The sequence below is a fragment of the Echinops telfairi genome, unplaced genomic scaffold (assembly GCF_000313985.2).
Source record: "Echinops telfairi isolate 266 unplaced genomic scaffold, ASM31398v2 ScPeMD7_42;HRSCAF=159, whole genome shotgun sequence".
In the NCBI taxonomy this organism is placed as follows: domain Eukaryota; kingdom Metazoa; phylum Chordata; class Mammalia; order Afrosoricida; family Tenrecidae; genus Echinops; species Echinops telfairi.
In genome coordinates, this window is record NW_022103940.1 from 2,407,134 (window position 1) to 2,432,877 (window position 25,744).

Below are 25,744 nucleotides of genomic sequence, written 5' to 3' on the forward strand. Positions count from 1 at the left end.
GATGTAAAGCAAGCCAGATTCCTCACAAGTGCACCAATAGGTAGCATAATAATACAAAGAGAAAGGTGTGAAGTTATCAAGATTTTTGTCTGGCTTGGATCCGCAATCAAAACTCATGGAAGCGGGGGTCAAGAGATCAAAAGCGTTAGGTAAGTCTGCTGCACAAGACCTCCTTAGAGTCTTGAAAGGCAAGGATGTTACTTTGAGGACTAAGGTGTGCCTGACCCAAGCTATGGTATTTTCAATGGCTTCATATGCAGGTGAAAGTTGGGCAGTGAATAATGAAGGCCAAAGGAGAACCAATGCATTGGAATTGTGGTGCTGGTGGAGGCTATTCAAAGTCCTAAGGATGGCCAAAAGCACAAATAAGCTCCCTAGGAAGATTTGGCGGCTCTTCCAGCTCCAGGAATCTGAGGTGCGGTGCAATGGAGGAGCTGGCTGGGGTCCTCAATGTGGTCACATTGAGTCCAGAGGTGAACCCCAAGAAGAAGCAACTATGTTTTGACTGGGGCCCTGGGGAAGTGTTGACGTGTGAAACCTCCTTGAACAAAAAAGCCAAACCCGAGGCAGAGCCCACCTGCCCCTATGTCTACATCCCCTGGAAGGACATGGACGCTCCAATCCCGAGGAAGCTCTTCCACAATTCCATGGTGTCTTTGTGGGCCTGCAGAGGCTGGAAGAAGAACTGAGTGGCAGACCCCGCAAAACTCCACGGGTCCCAGCGGGCATGAACTACTGATCGGTCCTAAGAGCGTGCAGGGAGGAGATACACCAGGCGGCCACTGCCGCTACAGGTCCAGCCAGTACCCGCCAGGTCAGCGCCAAGGCTCCATTCTGTTGGCTGTGGAGCTCATCTGGAACCTCTGAGATTCTCTTCGTTGAAGTCACCCCGGCCGGCCCCCTCCTCCTGTACCTCCTTGACTGGGTCCAGCCACACGTGTGTGAGGCAGACAGTTTGTCAGCAGATGTCCTGGACAGTGAGGACCCAAGCAAACATGAGAAGCTGTGGAATCTGGTGACCATCTTGGTGCTTCAGGGCCACCTGCATGAGGCCCGGCAGATGCTCTCCAAGGAGGCTGATGCTAACCCTGCCTCAGCAGCATGTGTGGTGCGCTGGGGGACCCGAAGAGGAAGATGCCCATCTTCTGTCCCGGGAACATGCAGACTGACATGAGGATTGTGGGCATTACCTGCAGGATGGATGGCACCTTCACCTCCAGCCCATGCCTCTGTCCGATCCTGCTGGTGGACCAGACCACTGTACCAGAGCAGCAGAAGGAGTTGCTCGGGACCTGGTACCAACTGCTGGTGGCGCAGCTCCTATACACCCACCTCACTGTGAAGCCCACCGAGCTGCACATCTATTCCCAGTCTAGCCCGGACCTGTGTCTGGGAGGGGAGAGCAGAACCCCTGAACAACATCTTGATGGCGGCCTTTGAATTTGATACCCACCAAGTGATCAAAGGGTGCAGCCTTGCCCTGAGCAACTGTTGGTTTGTGGCCCATCTGACCAACCTGCTGGACCACGGCTAACTGCTCCCAGCCCACAGCCTCTATTTCACATTCAATGTGAGTGAGTTCATACTGCTGGAATACGCCTCCTCGGGGCTGTTCGTGCATCACAGCCTCTGGCAGCTGGGTTGAATTACTTCGACCACTGCCCTGAGCTGGGCCGAGTCTCCTTGGAGTTGCACATTGAACGAGTCCGCCCTCAAGAACTAGCAGAAGGCCCTAAAGGTGCTGCGGGTCTGTGAACAGCGGCGGGTGACTGAGCAAGTGCGCAGCATCTGTAAGATCATGGCCTTGAACGCTGTCCGCAAAAAGCGCCTGGGCTCAGCCCTCTCCAGGAGCATGGGAGCCAAAGACCCCGTCTTGGCCACACTGGTGTCCGACAGGTTCCTCAGGGAGTACTGTGAGCAGGGCTGCTTCTCTGACCTGGATCTCATTGACAACTGGGGCTGGCCATGATGCTCAGCGACCGACTTACCTTCCTGGGGAAGTATTGTGAGTGCCACCTACTCTATGGGGAGACGTGCTTTGTGGCTGGCGCCTCCCTCCTCCTGTCCCTGATGACTGCCCCCCCCGGTCTTTCAGGATGACCCTCCTGACAGATGCCCTGCCCCTTTTGGAAGAGAAGCAGGTGATCTTCTCAGCAGAACAGACTTATGAGCTGATGAGGTGTCTGGAGGACCTGACCAAAGGCAGACCCGTATGCGCCCAGCTTGATGGGCTGGGGCTCACGATGATGCCATAGAGACCACTAAAGTGGAGAAGCTGGGACTGGCTCTTGCCTGAAATCTTCCCCGGGCAGTTATCAAAGAAGCCTCCTTGGAAGGTTCCCGAGGCTGGCAAGAACTGCTCTAGCAGTTCCAAAAGAATAAATAGTTCCTTTTGTAAACAAACAAATGAAAACCAAATACATTTGTCTTGGAAGAAATACAGCCAGAGTGTTCTTAGAAGCAAAGATAAGGAGACTTCATCTCAGGCACTTTGGGCATCTTCAAAGGAGAGAGCAATCCTCGGAGAAGGACATCATCCTTGGTAAAGTTGAGGAACAGCCAAAAAGAGGAAGACCCTCCACAAGATGGATCGACACAGTGGCTGCAACAATGGGCTCAAACAGAACAGTCATTGTGAGGATGGCACAGGATTGGGAAGGGGTTTGGACTCTGGCACGTAGTGTCCTGATGACTCGGAATGGCCAGGGCGGCACCTGAATAGGCCCTTGAGTAGGATTCCCTGGTAGTGCAGTGGGTAGGCACTTGGCAGCTAAGTGGAAGCCTAAAGTTCAGCAATTCAAAATCATCAGATGCTCTGCAGAAGAAAGATGTGGCAGTCAGTTTGTACAGGGATTTGAAAACCCTACGGGACAATTCTACTCTGGAATGGATTCACCAGCGACAGGGTGTGTTTGGGTTTGGTTTAGATGCTTAGGTGGCACAAAGGGTTTCCACTTGCCTGTTAATCTAAAGGTTGGTGATACAAACCCTCCCACCAACATCATGGCAGAAAGACCTGGCAATCTACTTCCATGAAGATGACAGCCAGGGAGACAGCGTGGGGTAATTCCACTTTGTAAGACATTGACAGCTTTATGAGTCAGAAACAATTCAATTGAAAGGGTTTTTTTTCTTAAATTGACTGCATCTACCAAAAAGATGAAATTATTCAAAGCATGTTAAAGACATGTGCTATTTCCCAGCATAATTATTCACAGGTCACTCCTAAGGTAATTGCAGGAGGTTCTTCACAACTAATTTGAGCAAGAGCCTGGTCTCAGTGGTAAGGCCTGCAGAAAGAAAGCCAGTCTTGTTACGGTGTGTGTGTGTCTGGATGTCCTGGGTTCTTTCTCTCTTCAAATGCAGAGGTAAAGGCTCTCTTAATATCGCTAATTCCCACTTGTGCCATCAAGTCATCTCTGACTCATAGTGAACCCATGTACAAGACAATGGAACACCACCCTGGGCCCTGTGCCATCCTCACAATGATTATGTCTGAGCCCCCTGTTGCAGCCAAGGTGTTAATCCAGTGGGTTGTCCCCATTTTTTGCTATTTTACCCACCATGTCAATTTCCAGGGATTTATCTCTCCTGATGACATGTTCAAAATCAGGGGAGGTCTCACCATCCAAGACTGACTAGTTTCTTTTTCTGGCCATTCATAGTATTTTCAATAGTCATCGCTTACACCACAATTCAAAAGCATCACTTCTTTGGCAGTCTTCTTTATACATCTTTTAGATCTCACATGCATATGAGGTGAACGAAAATACCATGGCTTAACTCAGGCATACCTTCATCCTCAAAGTAACGTCTTTGCTCCTTAAACACTTTAAAGAGGCCTTCTGCAACAGGTTTCCTCAGTGCAAGACGTGGGTGGGTTTCTTGACTCTTGCTTCCATGAGCATTGACTGTGGACACAAGTTAAAAAATCCTTGACAACTTCAATCTTTTCTGTAATTATCACGATATTGTCCATTGGTCCAGTTGTGAGGAATTTTCCTACTCATACTAGCAGTTCTTTGAATTACTTTAAGAATCATATTTTATCGGGTTGGGGGGAAGTCAGGGGGCATGTATTACTTGATGAAGCTTGAAATTAAACAGCTGGGATGTTTAATGCTGAAATAAGAGCAGCAATATCCTAACAAAGCTCTTAGAGGTACTTACTTATATGGTCCATCAGTATTCTACTGTAAAACAGTCTCAAGAAAACCTCACTTGGTCAGATATACAGGACTGTACATTAAGTACTAAGAATATGTTAGTACTAACAAGATACAAACAAGATAGAAAGATAGTGTAGGTGGCAGAAAATCCATTTCATTAGTAAACAAATGGAAATGTAGCTTTTATGGGTAAAGACAGACAAACACAAGTCTAATGTCACTGAATTTACATTGGGCTGGAAGTTTATTTGTATTTTTGTTTTTGTTTATCCAGTCCCAGGATGGATAGATAAACAAACATTGTTGGGCACGCATGGACATTTCATTAGCAGTACTAATAAGTAAACTACTGATTTAAAGATCATTGTGGTAGGTTGAGTTTGTCTTCATGATTGAAAACAATTAGGATCATCCTATAGAGTCAACACTGCAAGTTCAATCTGTATCTGGCAACAGATACCTCCTAAAAAGACTTTGATATAAGATGGGTGTCTTTGTGTTCTGAAGCTGAGAAAATTTATTAAGGAGTTAGAACAATGATGACAGAAGGGTTTAGATTATCGTGTCAATTTACATCAAGATAAAGTTAGTCATTCTTGCAGGAAAAATCTGTTAGCTGAAATAGTAGATGATCTGGCTCCAGGGTTAAGTGACTTTTTAGGCTTAGATGAGTCTCTGGGTGGTGCAAACAGGTAAACCTAACCAAATTATTGGCAGTTGGAAGCCATCCAGAGGTGCCTTGGAAGAAGGATCTGACAATCTGCTTCTGATGGCTCACATTCCACCTGGAGCGCAGGTCACTCTGCACATACGGGGCTCCCATGAGGTGAAATGTACTTGACACCAACGGGTTTGATTTTTGTTTTAGGCTTGCATTGGGTCAAGTTTGAGAAGGAAATGAAAACTCATACTCATGAAAATAAGATGATCTGAAAGCTCACACCACTAAGCACTATAATGTTTTGGAAAACAAATGCATTACAGAAGAGAATGTTTTCTTCTTTTTCACTTTGCTAATCAACAATCCACTTTAGCCATTGGCAAGTGGAATGATATATTTAAGAATCAGCTCCCAAGGCAAATATTGTACTAAATTAAAAAAAAATATCATCCCCTTGTAATTCTTAAAATTGCTTGACTTGGCTTTGAATTTTACTATGGGATTCCTATTCATTTATATACTTACAACATACTCAGAGAACGGTAAAAACATCAATGGGGATAATAAGAAAATTGTAGTATTCCTGTTTTATAGTAAAAATGGGAGGATATTGAATGGGAAAATATAAAAATAAGAAGAAATATTCATTCTTCCTACTGAAAAAAAAAAAAAAAGGTATGAGACACACACCCGCCTTTTGCTTAGAACATTTACTTTGGAAATCATGCACTTGTAAATTATTTCTCTACTTCTGTGAGACGAATGCAAATCTTTTAAGCACTAAATCCATCTCTTGCCAATTTTATGTCAGGAATTTTTTTCTCAAGGACCTGGATTTCACCCTTTTGATATCCAAATATCAAGCAAGGTAGTGGCCTGTCTCCCTATATCCATAAGTGTTTGAGTTGGACTCCTGGCCCCAACGTGTAAAAAGTACCTATTATGATAAAGATAAGAGGACTACCCTCTTCCTGCGTGAATATCAAAGGAAGTATTAGTGACTATGAGGCTCTGGGGGCACAATTGGTTACTGGGCTTGTCTGTTAGCCAAAAGACTGGAGGTTGGAGTCAACGCAGAGGCACCTGGTGAAAAAAAGCTGGTGATCTGTTTGCTAAAAATAAAGCATTGAAAACTGTGTGGAGTTCAGTGCTACTCTGATGTCTACGAGGTCACCATAAGTCTGAATAGACTAGAGGGGACCTGATTTTAAGAGTGACACATAATGCTGTCAGTTCCTCTCACTTGAGAACATGTATATAATGGGTTCTACTAAAAGGCTGGAATTTCTTTCTGTGTTTGCAATCTCTTTAGTAGATTCGCTTTGATGCATAGCACAGTCTAGTTTAATGCTCCTTCAACACTGAAACAGGTTTCCTTATATTTTTGGACAGGGAATTCTGCATCAACTAAATATGATCTACACAACACTTATTACATAATGTGACCATAAACAAAACAAAGCCAACAAACAGACCCACTTCAGGGTTTATTTGACTCATCTCAACCTTATACAGGGTTTCCAAGATTGTTAATATTTACAGGAAAAGACAGTCTCACCTTTCTCCTGCAGAGTGGCTGATGGGTTTGGACCACTGACCCTGTAGTTAGTAGCCAATACCTTATGCAAAATGCTACCCTCAGAGTGGTATGTCAACTCACAGACATTGCCCACCCTCAAAGGGAGTATTAATCAAAGGCATGGCCACCCAGAGGTCACTTTTTGGCCTCCATCAATTCTTGTCCTTAACTTTACAAACTACATTCATATATGCACTACGTCTCCAGATTTTCAAACATTTGTTCCCACTGGAGCGTCTAAAATCCAAATATCATCATCTAACTTAGGTTCATGTGAAGGTAAAGAGGCTCTTGTGTGCATTTCCTAAAGTACGCCAATGAGGCATTATAACTCTATATTTGTAACCTTTGAACACAGAAGAGACCTGTCCTGCTCAAAGTAAAGTGGTAGGGTGGGTATAGGATAACAACTATAGATGTTCCTATTTAGGAAGAGGCAAAATTGGAAGTAGGGGAAAAAAAGAGTCCCTAACCAATAGGATATCTGACATCCTGGGCAAAGTTTGTCAGTTCCTGGGTTATAGTATGAAGCCTGAGAATAATTTCCCTGGCCATCAACTGCATCGTGTGAGTTCCTGTATCCACTCTCTTCATCCGTGAACATTTTAAAGTGTAAACGTAGCATGTGGTTGCAGTAAGTCCTTTAAAGGTTGGGAATTTGGCCCCACTCAGCCATACTATGGAGGAAAGGCTGGGCACTCTACTGCTATCAAGAATAGAGCCAAGAAAAGTGTTGAGAACTGTTCTATTCTGCAACACCTGCATTAATCCTGAGGTCGAATCCACTAGACAACAATGTCTTCTTGATTTTGTTTTCTTGTATGTGTTGACACTTAAGTAGGATCCGTGGTATGTTAAGTGTTGGGCTGCTAACCTCTAGCTTGGCAGTTTCAATGCACCAACTGACCTGAGGAAGAAACATAAGGTAGTCCATGTCCATAAAGAGTTACAGCTCACACCCTAGAGATCAGTTCTACCCTGTCCTATAGAACTGCAATGAATTGGAACTGTCTCAAAGGCAGTGAGTTTTTGAGTCCAGTTGATGCTTTGTATCAATTACTTTGCAAGCTGTGAATAAGGGCACTGGGACAAGCGCCCAGGACATGGGTGCCTCCCCCAGTGGAAAGGTTCTGTCTAATTCACTGGGATTGGAGAGAAAAATCTAAGAGCTATTTTTCATTCCACTCTGTGACCCATCATGTATGTTTCTGCATTACTCCCACTGCATTGCTGTGCCCACCACTTAGCTAAACTGAAAATCCGTGGTCCACTAAAGAACTATAGTTTCCCAAATGCTCATAGGAATGTACCTTACTTTAGGAATCCTGATGGTACAATTAATTAAGCACTGGACTTCTAAAAGCTAGGTCAGTGGTTCAAATTCACGAGTCGTTCCATATGAAACAGATGGGACTGTGTGCTACCCTAACGATTTACAGCCTCAGACACCCTAGGGAGGAGTGCTACTATGTCCCACGGGGGTATCAAGAGTCAACTGTGACTTGGAAACAGCAAGGCAGCATGGTTTTTTGAGTGGGTGGATCGCTCACTGAGGTAGTTAGTTTATTGTGCCAACCTGTCTGATAAACACATGTGGGGTTAATTGAAGGATGGAGGGATAAATGGCTCCGTGAGCCTCGCTTTTCTAGCTCTCGGGTTTCTTACTTTGTGATGGTCAGATGAGGGTGTAGCTGCCTTAGCCAGTTCCCTGCTTTAGCTGGCAAGGCTCACTTCCTGCAAGATGTCCCTGAGGAGAAGCCACATGGACCTATCCTGATGCAGCCCTGGGTGCTGGAGCACATTCACTGACTTGGTTTTCCTCCTGCAGTTGGCATCATTGCATCTGTTTTGTGAGATGGAGAAGGACATTGTGGATTGGTATTGGACATATGGGTTAATGTTAGACTTGTGGGCTTGGGCAGCACTGGGTTGGGATGTTTTCTTGATGCACACTTAACCTTTATATAACACTCTCTCTTATACATGAGTTTCTGTGGAGTTGTTTCTCTAAAGTACCCAGAATAACACACTTGCTTTGACTATTGTCTTCTCACCTCTTTTTAATGGGACCTGCTGAGCTTCCATGATCCTTCAGTAGCTTCCAGGTGCTCCTGTCAGAAACAGCCTAGCACCCCAGCAATAGCAACCAAGGCCTCTTCCAAAGATGAGGTATCTATTGATGTATAGAGAATCAATGAGCCAAGAAACATCCTCTCTAACTTATTAAGATATTATGAGAAGATTTGTGTTCTTGAGTATGCTCACCAAATCCACGTGCATCACCCAGGTAGCTGCAACAATAGACTAACCCAGGCCAATGGTCCGTGAAGATGATGCAGGACCAGGCAACATCTTATTCTATTGTATGTAGGGCGACCATGAGTTGGAACAAACTCAGTGGCAAGTTCTCTAGACCTGCCTACGTCTGTTTTTATCTTTTTAATTTTACCCAGTAACTTCTTAAATGTATTAGGAAAGCACAGGATCAACCACTCTTTTTTATAGGTTTAATTTTTATTTGTGCCCTACTTCCGCTACCACCACCCAATGTCTCATCCCACCAAAATTCCATTTTCCAGTCTAACAATGCAGGTAGCAGGCAGACAAAGGGATATTTGGGGGGACATTTTTGATGATTGAGTCAAGTAAGATCTAGAATCACACCTTCCCAAAGAACCACTCGTGTTTCCCTCTCTTATACCTCTCCTCAAATTTGACCCTAGCCTCCTGATGGGCATTGCATTTCAGAGCAGGGTCTCTGAAGACATCCTTGTTGATGACAGTTTTGCCCAAGGGGATGTACGCGAGTGCCTTGTGGGTATGAGGTGATTATAGTTATAGACCTTAACCAATGCTTGATCTTTGACCTCTTGGCAATATTCTTCTCACCCATGGCAGCTGTCACTTTGCAGAGATAGCAGTCAATTCCAGCCACAAGAGCATGGGTGTAGGGGTGACCAGAGGTGCCATCATCAATGTTTTGCTCTGTTTTGCTTTGCATCCAGAATAGTGTCCGGCCAGGACCAGCCCATCTCCACAGCATTCAGGAACTTGCCCATTTTGACACAATGGTCTCTCAGGCCGGCAGCAGAAAGCGAATCTACCACAATTCATTGAATTTACTTTTATTTCTTGAGCCCAACAAGTTCACTGCTAAGTAAGCACTACCATGTTATCCTGTTCTGCATCATAAAATAAAATTATGTTACCCCAATTCCCCCCCAACCCCCCCCACAAAATAGCACAATGCCTATTCTTAAACCTGACACACAGTAATACATGTGTAGAAAATGATTTAAAATTTAAGCCATCTGTGACAGTTACATAATCTAGTGTCAATTTGGGACTTGAGAGGATTAAGATGAAGGGGTGGGGTCTAGTCTGTCAATCAGATCATAGCCAATGAGGCCTCTGTGTGTGCATGGCCTTCTCCTGAGAATTCTGTGAATTCCTGGATTTCCTCCTTGCAGGCAGGAGACAGTCTCTCTCTCTCTCTCTCTCTCTCTACTCCCTTGGAGACACTCTACTGACAAGACATATGGCGCTATGCCCTGGGATCTGAAGAAGCTACATGGAACTACCCAGATGCAACCTGAACTCTGGCGGCAGAGAAGCAATGTAGAGACCCTGGCCAGCACTGAGATGCTTACAACACCACTGAATCCACAAGACTTCCAACAAACTGGCCTATAATCTTCCTGCATTCAGCACCATTGTATGTATTTTGTGAGTCTGAAGAGGACTTTATAGATTGGTATCACACATATGGGCTAATATCAGACTTATGGAATTGATCTGGACTGGGCAGGGAGGTTTTCTCAATACTCAATTGCTCTTGTATGTAAACCTCTTTCTTATATACATATAAGTGTGTAGGAATTCGTTCCTTTAGTCTACTCAGACAAATACACCATCTATTTAAAAAGGCATGACAGTTAGTCATTAGCAAGAAACAGAGAGAGAGAAAAGTAAACACCTAAAATATCACATAAGCCAGGAATGTAAGCCCTGTGTTCCATCCAGCGCAACATCAACCCTCCACTCCGTAGAACAGTGACTGCCCTCCTCAAACACAAAGGGCAGAAAGACTCTGCCTCAGATATGTATATGAGGCAGGTGATGCTGAACATCACCTAGGACTGGGTATTAGCCCTGGCAGTAGAACCAACCCTGGATACAATTCTGGCTTGGACTCTCTCTTGATTATCTCTCCATGCCTCTACATACTGGGCCCAGAACCTACTGGGATCAGTTGGTATCATGAACTTTGGCTCAAAACTCAAGCACTGTCTTCTCGGTGGTCTCTGAATGGGCTCTGGGACTCCAAAGAAATTCTTAGCATGGAGGATCACTGCTGGGCACCTGCAGGCACTCCAGGTACTTTTCCTACACCAATTATTTTATGATGAGCCTCCCGGAGATGAAGTGCTTCCTTAGAGCCTATATCTGGATCATATACAGGTTAAGGTCACTCCCAGGACAGGTCTTGAACAAACCCCTGCTATTACTCAAACTCTCATCATCTGTGACATTCAGTTTGCATAATTGGTAGAGTCAATTTCCTTCTATCAAAGGCCAGATTCACAGGCCAGAGGAGCTTAGGGAGGTGGGGTTTGCACTTTTTTTCTGACTTCCTGATGGACCCTTCTGTTTTATTTGAGCAAAAGTAATAGCACCTACCAACATACCTTCTTGGATGGAGAGTTTCTGCATGAGCCCTCTTCTTGCTTAGCATGGTCATTGGCGAGTGGGGCCACCCAAGGGCTGTGGGGACCATCTTGTGCCTAAATGGGTGCAGCTTTGTTGGTGCTTTATAAGGGCTTCCCAGGGCCTGCACAGTGCCTTGTGTCTTTACAGCATGTAAACTGCTGGAATACTCTTGAAAAGAGGTGGGGTTGATTAGAAAATTCTTCTGACAGATGCAGTGATTTAAAATAAAATGCAGAGATATACAAAGGGGATATGATATGTATAGAGCATAAACAGCAATATGTAAAGCTATATCAAGGAAATACATATATACACACATGTATATAAGTGTGTATATGAGCTTGTGTAAACTGAGTGTCACAAATGATGTATGTATATATACATATATATGCACACAGAGCATATGCAGTGGGATATGACAATAATACTTATGAAAATATTAAAGAACTGCCAAGGAAGGCATAATTACAGGTAAAATGGAGAGTCAGCCAAAGAGGAAGAGCCTCAAGTAGATGGATTGGCATGGTGACTGCAGCAATGGGTTCCAAAATACTATAATCGTGAGGTTGGAAAGGCATCAGGCAAACATTGAGCACCTCTGAAGACCCCAAACTGAGCGTGGTCTTACTCAAGTCCCAGAGCCAGGTGCGAGGTACACCTGGGAGCCCAAACGAGGCTCAGTCTCATGACATCACCCAGGTGGGCTTACCTTAGCCAATGAGGGCAACCAATACCATCAGCCACGCCTTCTCCTAGCCAGGGGTGGGCTAGAATAAAGGCAGAGAGCATGCAATGGAACGTTCTCTTGTGCTCTCGCCCTTTTGCCCGTGCTTTTATGACCACTCAGCCCCTGGGATTTTCCTGATTTCACATGTGTGGCTGCTCTCTTCCACGTGGTTGGAACCCCTGAAAGTTTTCTGTTCCTACATAAAACTCACTTGTGTTACAAACGAGCTTTGGCATAAATTCTTTCAGCATGAAAAGCAAAGAACAGAGGTATTACCCACTCCAGAAACCTAACAGTTTGAATCTCCCCAGAGGTGCCTCTGAAGAAAGGCCTGGTGTTCTGCTTCTGAAAGATCAGTCAGTCAATGAAAATGCTATGGGCACAGCTCAATTCAAACACATCTGGTGATCATAGAAAGAATCGACTGCACTGCAACTCACTTGGCTTTTGGTTCAGCATATGTCAAACCAACTCCTGGCCTGGTTCATTGGGAGGGCTGCGCTGAACCACCGGCAGAGCCATGAGGTGTACCTCTCCCAGAATCTATCCGTAACATCACTCGGGAATAGAGGGGAGCTATAGTCTTCCCACCAGCATTTAAGGGGCATTCAAGGGTAGGGTCAAGTAGTTGGCATGGTTCCCACCCTTTCATACAGTCGACTGGCATTCTCAAATCACCTCTCAACTTCCAGCTGGTAATAGCAAGTCAGAGATTCGCCATGCCTATTCATCTAAGCTCTCCTGGAGTTTCTATTCAGATTCCACACTGTGCTTCTTTCAATTGTGGCCCCTTACAATATGTGGTGGCATCGCACCCTTTATCCATGCAGATGCAATCGCATTTCGGTGTGGGGGTACCTCTTTTATGTTCATGGAGCCAGGATTGTATACACAGACTTTTGAGAAGGAAGAGCCCATCCTGTCCCTCAATATAAACAATGTAAACAATTTGACAAATAAACAACAATTTAAAAACTATTCGGGAACCATAAAAATATTTTTCACAAGCAAATGAAATCACTGTTATCTGAATAATATCCTTTGATTTTATTTACGTTTACTTCAGAACAACCTGTATGCATTGCAAGAGCCCCACATGGTTCTGGAGCCACAGGTGGCCCACCCCTGTGTAGGGGATGAGGGGATGTCCCAAGGAAATCACTTGTAAGAGAAAAAGAACAGATCAGACAAGGAAGCAAGAATGAGGGAAAGATAGATACCATGTCTCTAAGGATTACCCCAAAGAAGTTGAGCCACAGATTTTTCTCCTGAACAGCCCACAGAGAGAGTCTTGCCCTCTAGCCAGTGCCCTGATTTCAGACTGCTAGCCTCAAGCCAGTGAGAGCATCAGGTTGTGCTTGTTAAAGCCACCCACTGTGAGACTAGTATTTCTTTTATGGCAGTATTAGAGAGCCGAGACATCCAATGGGTCTCGTTATGCCCCTTCGCTACAATCTGCTGGACTCTGCATTTGAACCCAGAGTGTCAGCTTGCCCTGGGCTTTGCATGTCTTCTCACTGGCCCCAACCCCTGGCATCTGGTCCTTTCACTGAGTGCTGATGACCCTAAGGAAAGGGGCAGGCCTTGTTGACATTTCTGAAGGAAAAACCGGCTCAGGCAGGGACCAGTTACTCAGGGTGCTGCTGGAGGAACACAGCCTCATATGTCTGAGGCTCTCATGAACTGCTCGGCTCCACCTAATAAGGGATAAGGGAAACAGCCATCAGACTCTGTGCTTCACTACACTGCTTGTCCAGAATTGAAGAGGCTGAGAAACTCCACTGCCTGGCACGCGCAACACAGGCGCGAACAGAGTAAAGCAAAGAGCAAAACCAGCCGTCCAAGCTGCCGCTGACTCATGGCAATCCCAGGGGGAGAACTGCTTCATCGAGAGTTTTCAAAAGAAGGTCGTCAGGCCTGTATCTTGAGGGGCCTCGGGGTGGGGTCCTACCACCCACTTTTCAGTTGGTCATTTGATGGATTGCACCCTCAAATAATTCTTAGACGCATTTGAAATGCGGTGTTGTCAAGGGTTTTGAAAATACCACGGGTTGCCAGAAAAACCACAAATTGCTCCTCGCAGAAGCACAGGGAGAAGGCCTCCTTCGAAGTGAGGATGGTGAGATTTCTTCTGACCTTCCTTGGACAAGTTGCCGGGAGAGACCAGTCCCTGGAGAAGGACACCATGCTTGGTAAAGTAGAGGGGTGGGGAAAAGGAAGAAGACCCTCAAGTAGACGGATGGACAGAGGGGTTGCAACCCTAAACTGAAGCATACGAACAATTGTAAGGATGGCCAAGGACTGGGTGGGGCTTGGTTCAGTTGGACAGAGGGTTGCTACAGGTCTGAACGGACCCGAGGGAACCTCACACCAAGACATAACAGAGAAAACTTGAACTCTGGAGCGCTAAACAAAGAAAACTTTAGTTCTTGTGCACTAACATGCACTGTGGTAGGCACTGGATCTCTGCTATCAGGTGTCTCAGGTATCAAGGCGGCTCCCAGCATGTGGCGCCAGCATTCAATCCAGCTCTTCCTGTTTACCTCTGAATGGGAGAAAAAGCATAAGGAATTGTCCTCCAGTCAATTTTGGCTCATGGAGGCCCTCAGGTTATATCCCAAGGACCAGTGTATTCTGGGCAAGGTAAAAAAAAAAAACAGGCTCTTGATTTGTAATACATTTTAGGAGTGTGTGCTGACACCCGGTGGGGGTGCAGATGGAAGGGGCAATATCCAGGTGCATACACTTCAGTCAGAAATAGTGGGATAGGTACTTGGAACTTTTTGAGCGACCTGGAACCTCTGAGTCAGAGAAGCTCTGGCAGCAGAGTGGGTTATGAATTGGGGTGCTAACCCCAACCGCCACTCTGGGGGAGATGAGGCTTCCTACGATCCTAAAGAGTTTTAGTCTGAGAAACCCACAGGAGCAGTTCTGCCCTGTCCCACAGGGTTGCTGAGTCGGTATAGAGTGCTGGAAGTGACTATGGCCTTTTTTGGGGGGTGGGGAGGTTGTAGTCAAGGGAAGAGGAGGTGATAAGAGAGGCCTGTTCCCCTGGGAGCAGGTGCAGCCTTCTGAGCAGGAGGGAGTGAAGAGGTGGGCACACATCAGGCCATTGTCACTGTGAGGATTTTTTAACAGATTCTCCCACACTATCTGCTGGAGATTTAATTTTAACTCAGACTATGTGGCTTTCTAGGGAAAATAACACCGAATCAGTCAATCATGCTGCTTAGCAAGTCAAAGTGAGTTTCCCCATTAGAATACGTGTGATTTAATTGGGTGGTGGTGAGGCTTCTCCACTGGGATGCAGCTCAGGGCTTCTAGAATGCATTTCAAGGACAAACATTTCTTCTCCTGACCCACAGCCCTTCCTTCTGAAAAGCGCTTCCTTTCACTCCTTTCACCCGAGCCAGAAATCCAATTCTCCCTTTCAGTTTGCCAAATTACACCAAAGATAATGAAATGTCCTTTTAATGGAGTGGGCTCTGGTCCTTCCAGACCAGGGCAGAAGTGGTTCTGCTCTGAGCTGCCAGCTGCAAGGTCAGCAGCTCCAAACCACCAGCTTCTCCTGGAAAGAAAGACAGGGCTTGCTACTCCCTTAAAGAGTTACTCCCAGAAACTCATGGGGGCAGTTCTACCCTGTGCTACGGGGTCCCTATGAGTCAGCTTCGACTTGATGCAAGTGAGTAGTTTTTATTTTTAATGGACTAAATTCTGCCTCTTCCAGGCCAGGGCAAAAGACTAACAGCCCAGTACTATCGCTGGGCCGTTCACTCCAAAGGAATGTCTTTACTCCTCTGAACCTCCTTGGAGACCTGTGCATTCATCTAGTTTGTGCTCTGTTCATGTGCACTGGGGCAAGAGCACTAGACACCTGCCAAGCTTGCCCTGCTGAGCTATTTCTCTGATTTATTGATGAACAAAAATCCTTCTTAAAATCAGTTTCTGCATCCCCACCCCCAGCCAGTCCTGGGACTTTGGGGCTGGGCTCCAGGGGAATCCCTCTGGGACATGGGGTACAGTGGAAAGTGTGACCCTTAGCCTGAGCATGCCTACACAGTAGGGGATGCTGGGGCCCTCTAGGGTTTCCCGTATGGGTTCCAATATTTTTCTTCCCTTTTGCTTAAAAAAAATCAGTTTTTGATTCCTGGGGTTTGGCTTTCATTTGTGTAGCACATGATTGGGTGTGTGGCCAGTGTCCACCACTCCCTTAACCCCAACCAGCCCCATCACCCAATGCCTCCTCATCCACTGTAACTGAAATGTAGTGTCCCAAAGCCTCACCTTCCCTAATAACCCCAGCTTCACACTCTCCCACACCCATACCTCTACCACCCCAGGCTCTCCTTCTCCACCACCAGCCTTCTCATATCCTTATTTTTCTTCATATTTGTCAAATAGGTTTGACCGGCAATTTGGTTATCTTCCTGGTGGGGTTGCTGCCTTGAGATTGTAAAATTCTCAGGGGGAGGGGCTGGGTGTTAGGTACCCTACTTTGCCCACTGCTAACAAGATTCCTTTCCAAAAGTTGTTGTGAACAATTAATGTGAGGAATGAGTGAGCCAGTGAACACACGTTCTAGTCCATTAAAAGTTTTATTTCTCTTAATATTGTTGAATAACCCATGGGTATATCTTTTATTTTCAGTAACCAATGGGATAGATTGATGTGGGATACCAAGAACGGACCCTCATTGACTTCTCTCTCTCTCTGTCTCTCTTTCTTGACCCCAACTATTTCCTGCTGATTTCATTCACATCCAAGCAAGGGCCTGTTCCAATGCCTCCTTATCTTGTTCTGGAGCACTGAGCATAAAGGAACGTTCACCCACTTCTTCTGCAAAATAACAAAACTCCCAGGCTTAGATCGATTAAGCAGCAATAAATATGTGACCAAAGCCACGGATGAATCTGCATTCTGAAGCTTTTTAAAACTTTCTACTCAAAGGAACTGCATTTGATAACAAGAAGAAGAAAGAATGGGAGGCTGAGTAGGGCACAGGGAGGGAGGGAGGAGGCAGAAAGTACTCAGCGTTCCAGCGCAGAAGAGCAGCACAAAGATAATATTGACGGTGCACTTTCTCCAGCCCCGGCCAGGCTCGCCACTCTTCAAACTATGTCCACTGCCTGTTTTCCCATAACGAAAAGAATCTGCTGCAAATTGCAGCATTTGAAATTTCTGCTTAAAAAGGGGGAAGAAAGGTAAAATTCCAAGTTATACATGTTGACAGGAATGAAAAGAGGATGTATATATTTTTTATTTTCTCCAGCGCTAAACTGACCCTCCACTATTAGAATATTGCAAGCCTATTTTAAACAAAAAGAGAAGATTTTTTTTTTTTAGCTTTCACTTGGGGCAGGGCTTTCGGCGGCTCTTGCCCTGTTTCGAGCCCTTGGCTGCAAGTCTGGCTTGCAACCTCTCTTCCTCCTCTCTCAAAGCCTCTTCATACCAGGGTGATAAATCACTGGGGGTGGTGTCACTGATGGTGGCCAAGAACTCCAGGGCTTTCATCTTGGTGACTTCGGCGTGGGCTCTGGGGCCCCACAGGAATTCATAGCGTGGGGGATCACTGTTGGCCACCTGCCGGTACTCCAGGTACTTCAGCTGCACGAAATCTTGGGTGAGGGCTTTCTTGGGATGGCCATAGATGCAGTGTGTCTTGTCAGCATATATCCCCATCATATTCAGCATTTCCCAGACCTCCTCCTCGGAGGCACAGTTGTCCTTCAGGAAGATCACACTCAGCACCATCATCAGGAAGCCAGTCTGGGGCATGCTGTCTTCATGAAGAATCCTCTCATCCACGCTGAAATCCAGCTTGTTGATAAAGGCATAGCAGTGCCTGATGGGATCCACTTCCTTCAGGTCAACCCCAAAGGCCAGCTCTAGGAGCGCAGAGGCTCTCTTGAGGATCTTGGGGAAGTGATTTTTGTACGATTTGACAACAGAATTCACCATGTCTGCCTTTGTAACTGGCTCTCTCGTTTGATACTTTTCCATCAGGAACCTCACCAATAAGACCACCTTCTTTGTTAAGGGATCTTTGCTGAGGCTCTTACTGGCCTGAGGGGAGCTGGGATTTCCCTCGCCATCTCCATGGGCATCTGTGAAAGCTGCAGCTGCAGCCCCCTGGAAGGACAGTGGAGAGTCCTCTGTCCCCATGGTAGGCAAATTCTGGGAGGGGTGGTTAGCTGCAGTAGCTTGAGCATCCTCTAGGGCTTTGGTCTCATTTTGGGCCTGGCGCTTTTTCTCCCGGGCTCGGAGCTTACTCTTATGGCCACGAGGCATGGTGTCTTCTCCAGAGCACAGGCAGTTGCACTGCTGAAGAGCTCACCCTTGAAGAAAAGAATGAGATGTGTGTAGACTCTGAAGGGAGATTCTGCCATAACTCCAAGAAAAGCTATTTCAGCAGGTTACCTTTAACTTGACAGTACTGCCATAGAAACCCACAAGAAGGAGTTGGGCAGGACTCTGGGGCCTTTTCTATTCTTTCGGGGGTTGGCAGCTCAGAATAACCCCCCCCCCCTTGGACTCCTGAGCTGTCTGGGGACTCATCACTGTCTTGATCTGAGACTGTCTGCTTCAGACAAAAGCCTCCCTTCCCACAACCTCCCTGGATGAAGTTAGAGGGGATTGGGTCTAACAAGCATGTCTCTGGCCTCCCTGGGGCTGATCATCGGGGTGGGGCCCTATCTGGCTTTCTCTGTCCTCCGAGGAAGTTAAGTCCACTCGGTTCTTACTTGAGATACATACCTTGACACCTGGTAGGACCTCAGACTTCTTCAGATCTTAAACCTCGGCTCTTAGAACACAGAGTCTCTCAGCACAGCCGCCAGAACTCCCAGTCCTGGGGTTACTGTGCTTGCATGGGGTGTGGTACTGTGGAGCCTCTTATGTTCTGCTCCACAGAATTCACACAGAGGCACTATTGCCTCTTGCAAGCCCTCTTAAATAGGATCAGCCAGGGATGCCAAGACCCCCCCATTTGCCCAGCAAACGAAGAAAGGGGGAGCCTGAACGAAGCACCCTTGCCTGGGGGCCTCCCAATGCAGAGAGTAGGGGCTCTGAGGGTCAGAGTTCTGAGGGAGCGAACCCTGTGGTCCCCTCTCTTCACAATGCGTGGAACCCCCCAGTCCTCTCTCCGCACCTTACCTTGAATCTTGCAGGGACCCCTTCTCTGCTGATCCCAGACCACCTCCTTCAGGTGAGGCGCTAAACTGGGAAATGATTCGAGAGGAGTTGGGTGCCTGTGACTCAGAACTGACCAGAAGGCACTGCGGTTGGCTTAGGCTGAGACAGGCTTTTTATTGTTCTGGTCATCGCTAATAAACATTGTATCCAACTTTGTTCTTTTGATAAATTGTAAAGGCAAGTCTGCATAGCTGCCTCCATGAAGCTCCTGACTACTTTTGTGAGTTCACATGTTAGGCATACGTTTAGATGTGGCTGCTGTTTTCAATCCTATCTTTTCCCATGAAGCGTTCCAAGTCCCTGCATGTCATTGGTGTGGCCCTACTGATCTGCCACACCAGCTTTCTGAGGTTTCTTCCAGGAGGGGACATGACAAAGTTTGAGGGAAGTGCAATTATCTTATCATGGCAGTGTTCCATGAACTTAAAACACAACGACAGCAGCACAGTTTTATGACATGTAATTCACACATCATACAATTCAATAGATGTATCTTATTTAAAAGCATTGTGCAATCATCACCACATTCAATTTTAGAACAATTTCTCCTTTCGTGTACTCATGGTTGTTAGCTTCCCATTCCTCCACTCGTACCCCCCACCTACCTACCCACTCAACTTCCTCTGCCCCCACCACACCCCCAGGAAACTACTAAAACAATTATTATCTCCATAGATTTATCAATCTTGGATTTGATATACAGAAAAACATACAACACCAAAAACAAAAAAAAATTAAAGCAGTAACAAATGAGACAGAAAAACCTGAATGCAAATGAAATTCATAAACTGGGTGAAGGCTTCTTGGACACGTAATTACTTTGTGAGTTAGTCCTTCGGGATAGTTAAATTAGATGATCACATGGTCTCTTTCTTTTCTTTATTCATACGTTAATGTATTTTGCTATTATTGTATATGGCTAGTCACCGGCTATCCATTCCAAACTGTACTATATTCTATTATCTTGGTCTGGATTTTATTGGGAATGCTTTTAGTATTTCACATGTAAGTATGTTTGTTGCAGATTTGATAAACTGTAAATTCCCTTCCAGTATTAGTTTGGCAAAGTTTATTAAGTACTGTGAACTGTTTTGCATGTGAAAGGCTTGCTCTTTAGCATACCATTAGAGGCTCTCCTTGATCTGTAAAGGTAGTAGATTCCAAATCACAGTATTGTGATATGCCCTTTGTATTCTTTGGGCACAACCTATTTCTTCATTTAATTCCCTGCTATCTCATATCTGGTAAGCATTTATATAGGATATTTGTCTCTATGTCAGTGAGCTTGGCTGGACTGTTCCTTTATGGGGGAATCATCAGCTGATCTTTGTTAACAGGGTCATTTTCCTTCGTTCCATAAGCTGGTAATTATGAATCAGATCTGACTCGATGGGGCACATCCTCAATTTGGTTGGGCATGGAATATTTTAAAGGGGACTAAGAGTTGGATGAAAGTTTCACTTATATTATTCAATTATATTTATTCTTCAATTTCTATTACTTCATGGACACATTTAGTCATTAATATTTTGAGAAAAGTTCTATCATTTCTATGGAAGCACCAACAATCTTCAGTAGTTATAGGTTAAGCTGAATAAGATTGATTTATGTTTATTGGTTGTTAGTTTTTGATACTCTACACATAGCCTGTGCACTTACATTTCTTTTTTTATCATTTTATTAGGGGCTCATACAACTCTTATCACAATCCATACATACATCAATTGTGTCGAGCATATTTGTACGTATGTTGCCATCATCATTCTCAAAACATTTGCTTTCTACTTGAGCACTTGGTGTCAGCTCCTCATTTTTTTCCCTCCCTCCTGCTCCTCCCTCCCCCATAAACCCTTGATAATTTATAAATTATTATTATTTTGTCATGTCTTGCACTGTCTGATTACTCCCTTCACCCACTTCTCCGCTGTCCATCTCCCATGGAGGAGGTTATATGTAGACCTTGTAATCTATTCCCCCTTTCTCCCTCACCTTCCCTCCACCCACCCAGTATCGCCATTCTCACCACTGGTCCTGAGGGGTTCATCTGTCCTGGATTCCCTGTGTTTCCAGTTCCTATCTGTGTCAAATCCAGCCAGATTTGTAACGTAGAATTGGGATCATGATAGTGGAGGTTGGGTTGGGGGGTGGTGGAAGGAAGCATTCAAGAACTAGAGGAAAATTGAATATTTCATCATTGCTAAACTGCACCCTGACTGGCTCGTCTCTCCCTGCAGCCATTCTGCAAGGGGATGCCCAATTTCTCACAGATGGGCCCTGGGCCCCAACTCCACATTCCCCCTCATTCACAATGCTATGATTTTTTGGGGGGGTGGGGGTGGTCTTTGATGCCTGATACCTGATCCCTTCAATGCCTTGTGATCTCACAGGCTGGTGTGCTTCTTCCATGCAGGCTTTGTTGATTCTCGGTTAGATGGCCCCTTGTTTATCTTCCAGCCTATAGGACCCCAGATTCTATATTAGCTTTCTTCACCGCATTTGCTTATGTACCTGCTTTGTCTTCAGCTATCCTGTCGGGGTAGGCTGGTGTGCTTCTTCCATGTGGGCGCTGTTGTTTCTTAGCTAGATGGGGCCACCTGTTTATCTTCAAGCCTTTAAGACCCCAGACGCTATATCTTTTGATAGCCAGGCACCATCAGCTTTCTTCACCACTTTTGCGTCTGCATCCACTTTGTCCTCAGGGATCAAATCGGGACAGGCTGGTGTGCTTCTTCTGTGTGGGTTTTGTTGTTTCTCAGCTAGATGGCTGCTTCTTTATCTTCAGGCCTTTAAGACTTCAGATGCTATATATCTTTTGCCATTACATTTCTTTTTTATTTATTTATTATTTTATAAATATATATATATAACATTTTATTAGGGGCTCATACAACTGTTATCGCAATCTATACACACATTAATTGTGTAAAGCGCATTTGTACATCATTCTCAAAACATTTTCTCCAGGGACTGGTCTCTCCTGACAACATGCCCCAAATATGTAAGATGAAGTCTTGCCATCCTTACCTCTAAGGAGCACTCTGGCCGTACTTCTTCCAAGACAGATTTGCTGGTCCTTTTAGCAGTTCATGATAATTTCAACATTCTTCTCCAGCACCATAATTTAAATGTGATGCCACACCCATCTACAAGCACTTGTATATAAAAGGAATCTCCAAAAACTTTGTGGGAAAAGTCCATTATATTTCGATGTTCATTTTTCCTTGAACTTGTTGAAGTCCTCTCGTAGAACAGTACAGTTGTATATTTCACTTTTTAAAAGGGTATTATGTGGGTGGATACTTGGCTACATGGAATGTTCAAAATGGGATCAACTAAGTGGCTTTGGTTTGTTGTTCCGAGTTTTTTCACTCTTAATGGAACCTTCAAATGAACCCTCTCAGTACACAAGTGTGCACTCCTGGAGCAGGTCTGAACATGCCAGCAACTACTGCAAGACATGTGAGATGTGTCCCAAGAAAGAGGGTGTTGTGATGAGGAAAAGTGAATTAATCTGATTTTCCAGACAGCTTTAGCCATCTAAGGTGCTACTTAATTCTGGGAGGGGACAAAAAAGGGACCTTCCTTACTCTCTAAACTTCCCTATATGCTGTTGGGCCATAGGAATATGTGAGGCCAGAGAATTGAGATAGGAAATACATTTTAAAAGCACTAACAACTATGTATATATTGAAGACCCATAACGCGCTAACAAGTGTGCTATGTGCATTGTCTTGTTTAAGCTGAGATGTACATTTTAGGAACTAGATTATATGGGTAAAGGGATTGAGGCTCATAAACTTAAGAAGCTTTCATGCATCCATTTAATTCGACAAAGGCACTTGTGCAAACTAGTGAAGATAGCAAAGGTTTGGACTATATAAAAAAGGTAGAGAACAGAGGCATCAGAAGCCCTTTCCTGGTTAGAAGTGGGGTAGATTCTTTGCAATGTCTAAGCAGTTTTATTTATTTATGTGTATTGAATACATATGTATATGTATTTATTTATATTATTTATATGTATTTTTAATACTTTATTTTCCTCCTTTCTTTTCATTTTCTTTGTGTAATATTATTCATAAAGTAGATAACCAAAATGATGCTTGAAAATGAGTCCAAACTATAGTTGAGTACTTGAGGAAATGACATAGGGCCAGGACTGATCTACTCGGACTACACAAGGGTAGGAGAGCCCAACTCCACAGCAGCCCATGGCTGGTTGCCACCAGACAGAGGACAGTCAGGCCTGCACTTCTTTACCCTATTCGGATGCCCTGGGACTCTACTTCTCTGCTGGGTTTGATCATCGGTCACAAAGGCCACACAGAACTCACCGACAGTAATCACAATTACGGGGTTTATTAGGCAAGTCAACAAGGTGGGATCAGAAAACACTACTGATAGTCTGCAGCACCTCTTCTCAGCAATGCTGGTAGAAGTAGTTCTAGGCCTTTTAGACATGCTGGCCGTTGGCCTCTGTCCTGCTCTGGCAAGTATTACAAAGCCCCTTTGGGGCTGATAAACGCCCAAAGGGCGCCCCACTCTGCAAGCCAGCCTCCTGTGTAAAGGCATTCAGCTTGAGTAATTTTGTTGATTGAGACACCTACAGCTCTCCCTCACAATCTTGGTGTTGCTCCTCTGCCCTGTCTCATGGTCTTAGCTTGGCACCTCTACTGTGGCCTCTGACGCTTGTAGTGTCTCTGCGCTGCCAGGCAGTTCTCATATATTGGCTAGTGATACTTCTTTCTTGATATTCGTGGGATTTTCACTTCTGTTCCTGCTTCTAAGTTGGTTGACTTACTTTTATACCCAGCAGAATAACAGAAATTAACCAGTCCCCGTGTTAGAGTCCTATACAACTTTTTTTTTTTTTTACAAATTCCCACCCATTCATTGGGTGAATGTTACAAAGGTTATAGTTAGATGAACCATATTAAACAATTTCACTTTACCCCAGTAAAGTCAATACATGGAAAAAAATCTTAACATGATAGTTATGCTAGAGACATTGTTTATGGTAGCATCAAATACATAGTAAGCATTTTAACTGAAAAATACCTTCACTTGGTCTCAGTTTAACTCTTTTATGTGAAAGAACCTAGTGAATAATTAGTTATTAGATTTATGCTTTCTTGCTGCACATGAACATAATCTTATTTGATGTACTTCAGATGGACTAAACTTCTTGTATTTCACTCCTATTTTTATAATCTCTGAATGCAAAATATAATAATCCTTAATCAAGCAAACAACTCTGCCTTAGAAGAAGTATAGGCAAAAGATTCCTTAGAGGCAAGAATGTGGAGACTTCCTCTCACATACTTTGGGTTTCTTGTCAGGAGAGACCAGTCTCTGGAGAAGGACTTGGTAAAGTGGAGGGTCAGTGGAAATGAGGAAGACCCCCAACAAGAGGAATTGACCCCATGACTGCAACACTGGGCTGAAACATAAGCACAATTGTGATGATAGTGCTGGACTGAACAGAATTTCATTTTGCTGAAGGTACAGTCATTAGGAGTCAGAACTGACTCTAGCAACAACAACAACACTTAAGCCAAGGAATATTTACTAGCAATAAATTTTGATCATGCACTGTGGATAAAACAGCCAGCAAAATATGGCCAGATCCTGCCTTTATGGAATTTATCATGCAGTGCTGTGGTGCTCAGCCTTCCTAATGCCGCGACCCTTTAATACAGTTCCTCATGTTGTGTTGACCCCCCCAACCATAAAATTATTTTCTTGCTACTCCATAATTGTAATTTTGCTACTGTTATGAATCGGGCTACCCCTGTGAAACGGTTGTTTGACTCCCAAAGGGGTCGCGACCCCCAGGTTGAGAACTGCTGCCGTAGAAGAAAGGCCAGGTTGTCTGCCTCTAAGAGGTCACAACCATGGAAATCTGGATGGAATGCAGTCCTTCTCTGCAATGCATGGAGTCACTGTGAGGTGAAATTCATGCAGTGACAACCAGTACTTGTCCCTGGCACATATAACTGGATACATAGTTTGTTTGGTCATTGAGCCAGCTAATTCTGCAAATGGACCATTTACTGAGCATAAAAGACTCAACAACAACAGCTAAACTCACTGCCAGCAAGTTGATGCCGACGCATAGAGACAGTATGGAACACAGCAGAACTGTCCCTTTGGGTTTCCAAGACTGTACATCTGTAAAGGAGTAAAAGCCTCATTTTCCTCTCATGGACTGCCTCAGGGTTTCAACTGCTGGCCTTATGGTGTTACAATAATCTTAGTGGCCACAAGGAGCTCGTGATCAGCTGATGACGTAAATTTAAACGTGGATGACAGTAGGAGCCCAAGACACATTTGTGACAACTCCATAGGAAATAAGCCTCCGGTGATCTTGTATCCATAATTGAGGGATGGGAGAAAGTGGCTATTAACAGAGTGCATTGGAGGGATGAGTACAGAAGATCAAAGGGATAAACCTGACTGGAACAGTTACAACCTAGTCAGTTGACTCCCTGGCTAATCCATGCTGAACCTGATCCTGTTTTCAACATTTTCTGTATTTTTTTGTTTATGTTATTGTTTGTTCATATTAGGGTGTTTCTCAGAGGTGTTGTGCCACTGGGTGTCACCCTCTTGAAGCTATATTATGTTTTTTCAGTTTTTCGGTATACGAAATTCAGACTTGAGGAAACTATAGGTACAGCAAGTACAATAAGGGCTTCGGGGGCGGGGGG

At 44.8% G+C, this 25,744-nt stretch overlaps 1 protein-coding gene and 1 pseudogene across 1 annotated transcript; one reads left to right on the forward strand and one right to left on the reverse strand.

The window, feature by feature from the left end:
• Positions 1-425: 425 nt before the first annotated feature.
• Positions 426-2,365, forward strand: LOC101652565 (annotated as a pseudogene).
• A 14,069-nt stretch (positions 2,366-16,434) lies between these two features.
• Positions 16,435-19,071, reverse strand: LOC101651929 (melanoma-associated antigen B18-like). The gene is made up of 2 exons (XM_004714150.2): positions 18,999-19,071; positions 16,435-18,181 (listed from the first exon to the last, which is right to left on the reverse strand). The coding sequence occupies exon 2, from the start codon at positions 18,132-18,134 to the stop codon at positions 17,193-17,195; it is 942 nt and encodes a 313-aa protein (XP_004714207.1). The 5' UTR covers positions 18,135-18,181; positions 18,999-19,071; the 3' UTR covers positions 16,435-17,192.
• Positions 19,072-25,744: the final 6,673 nt, after the last annotated feature.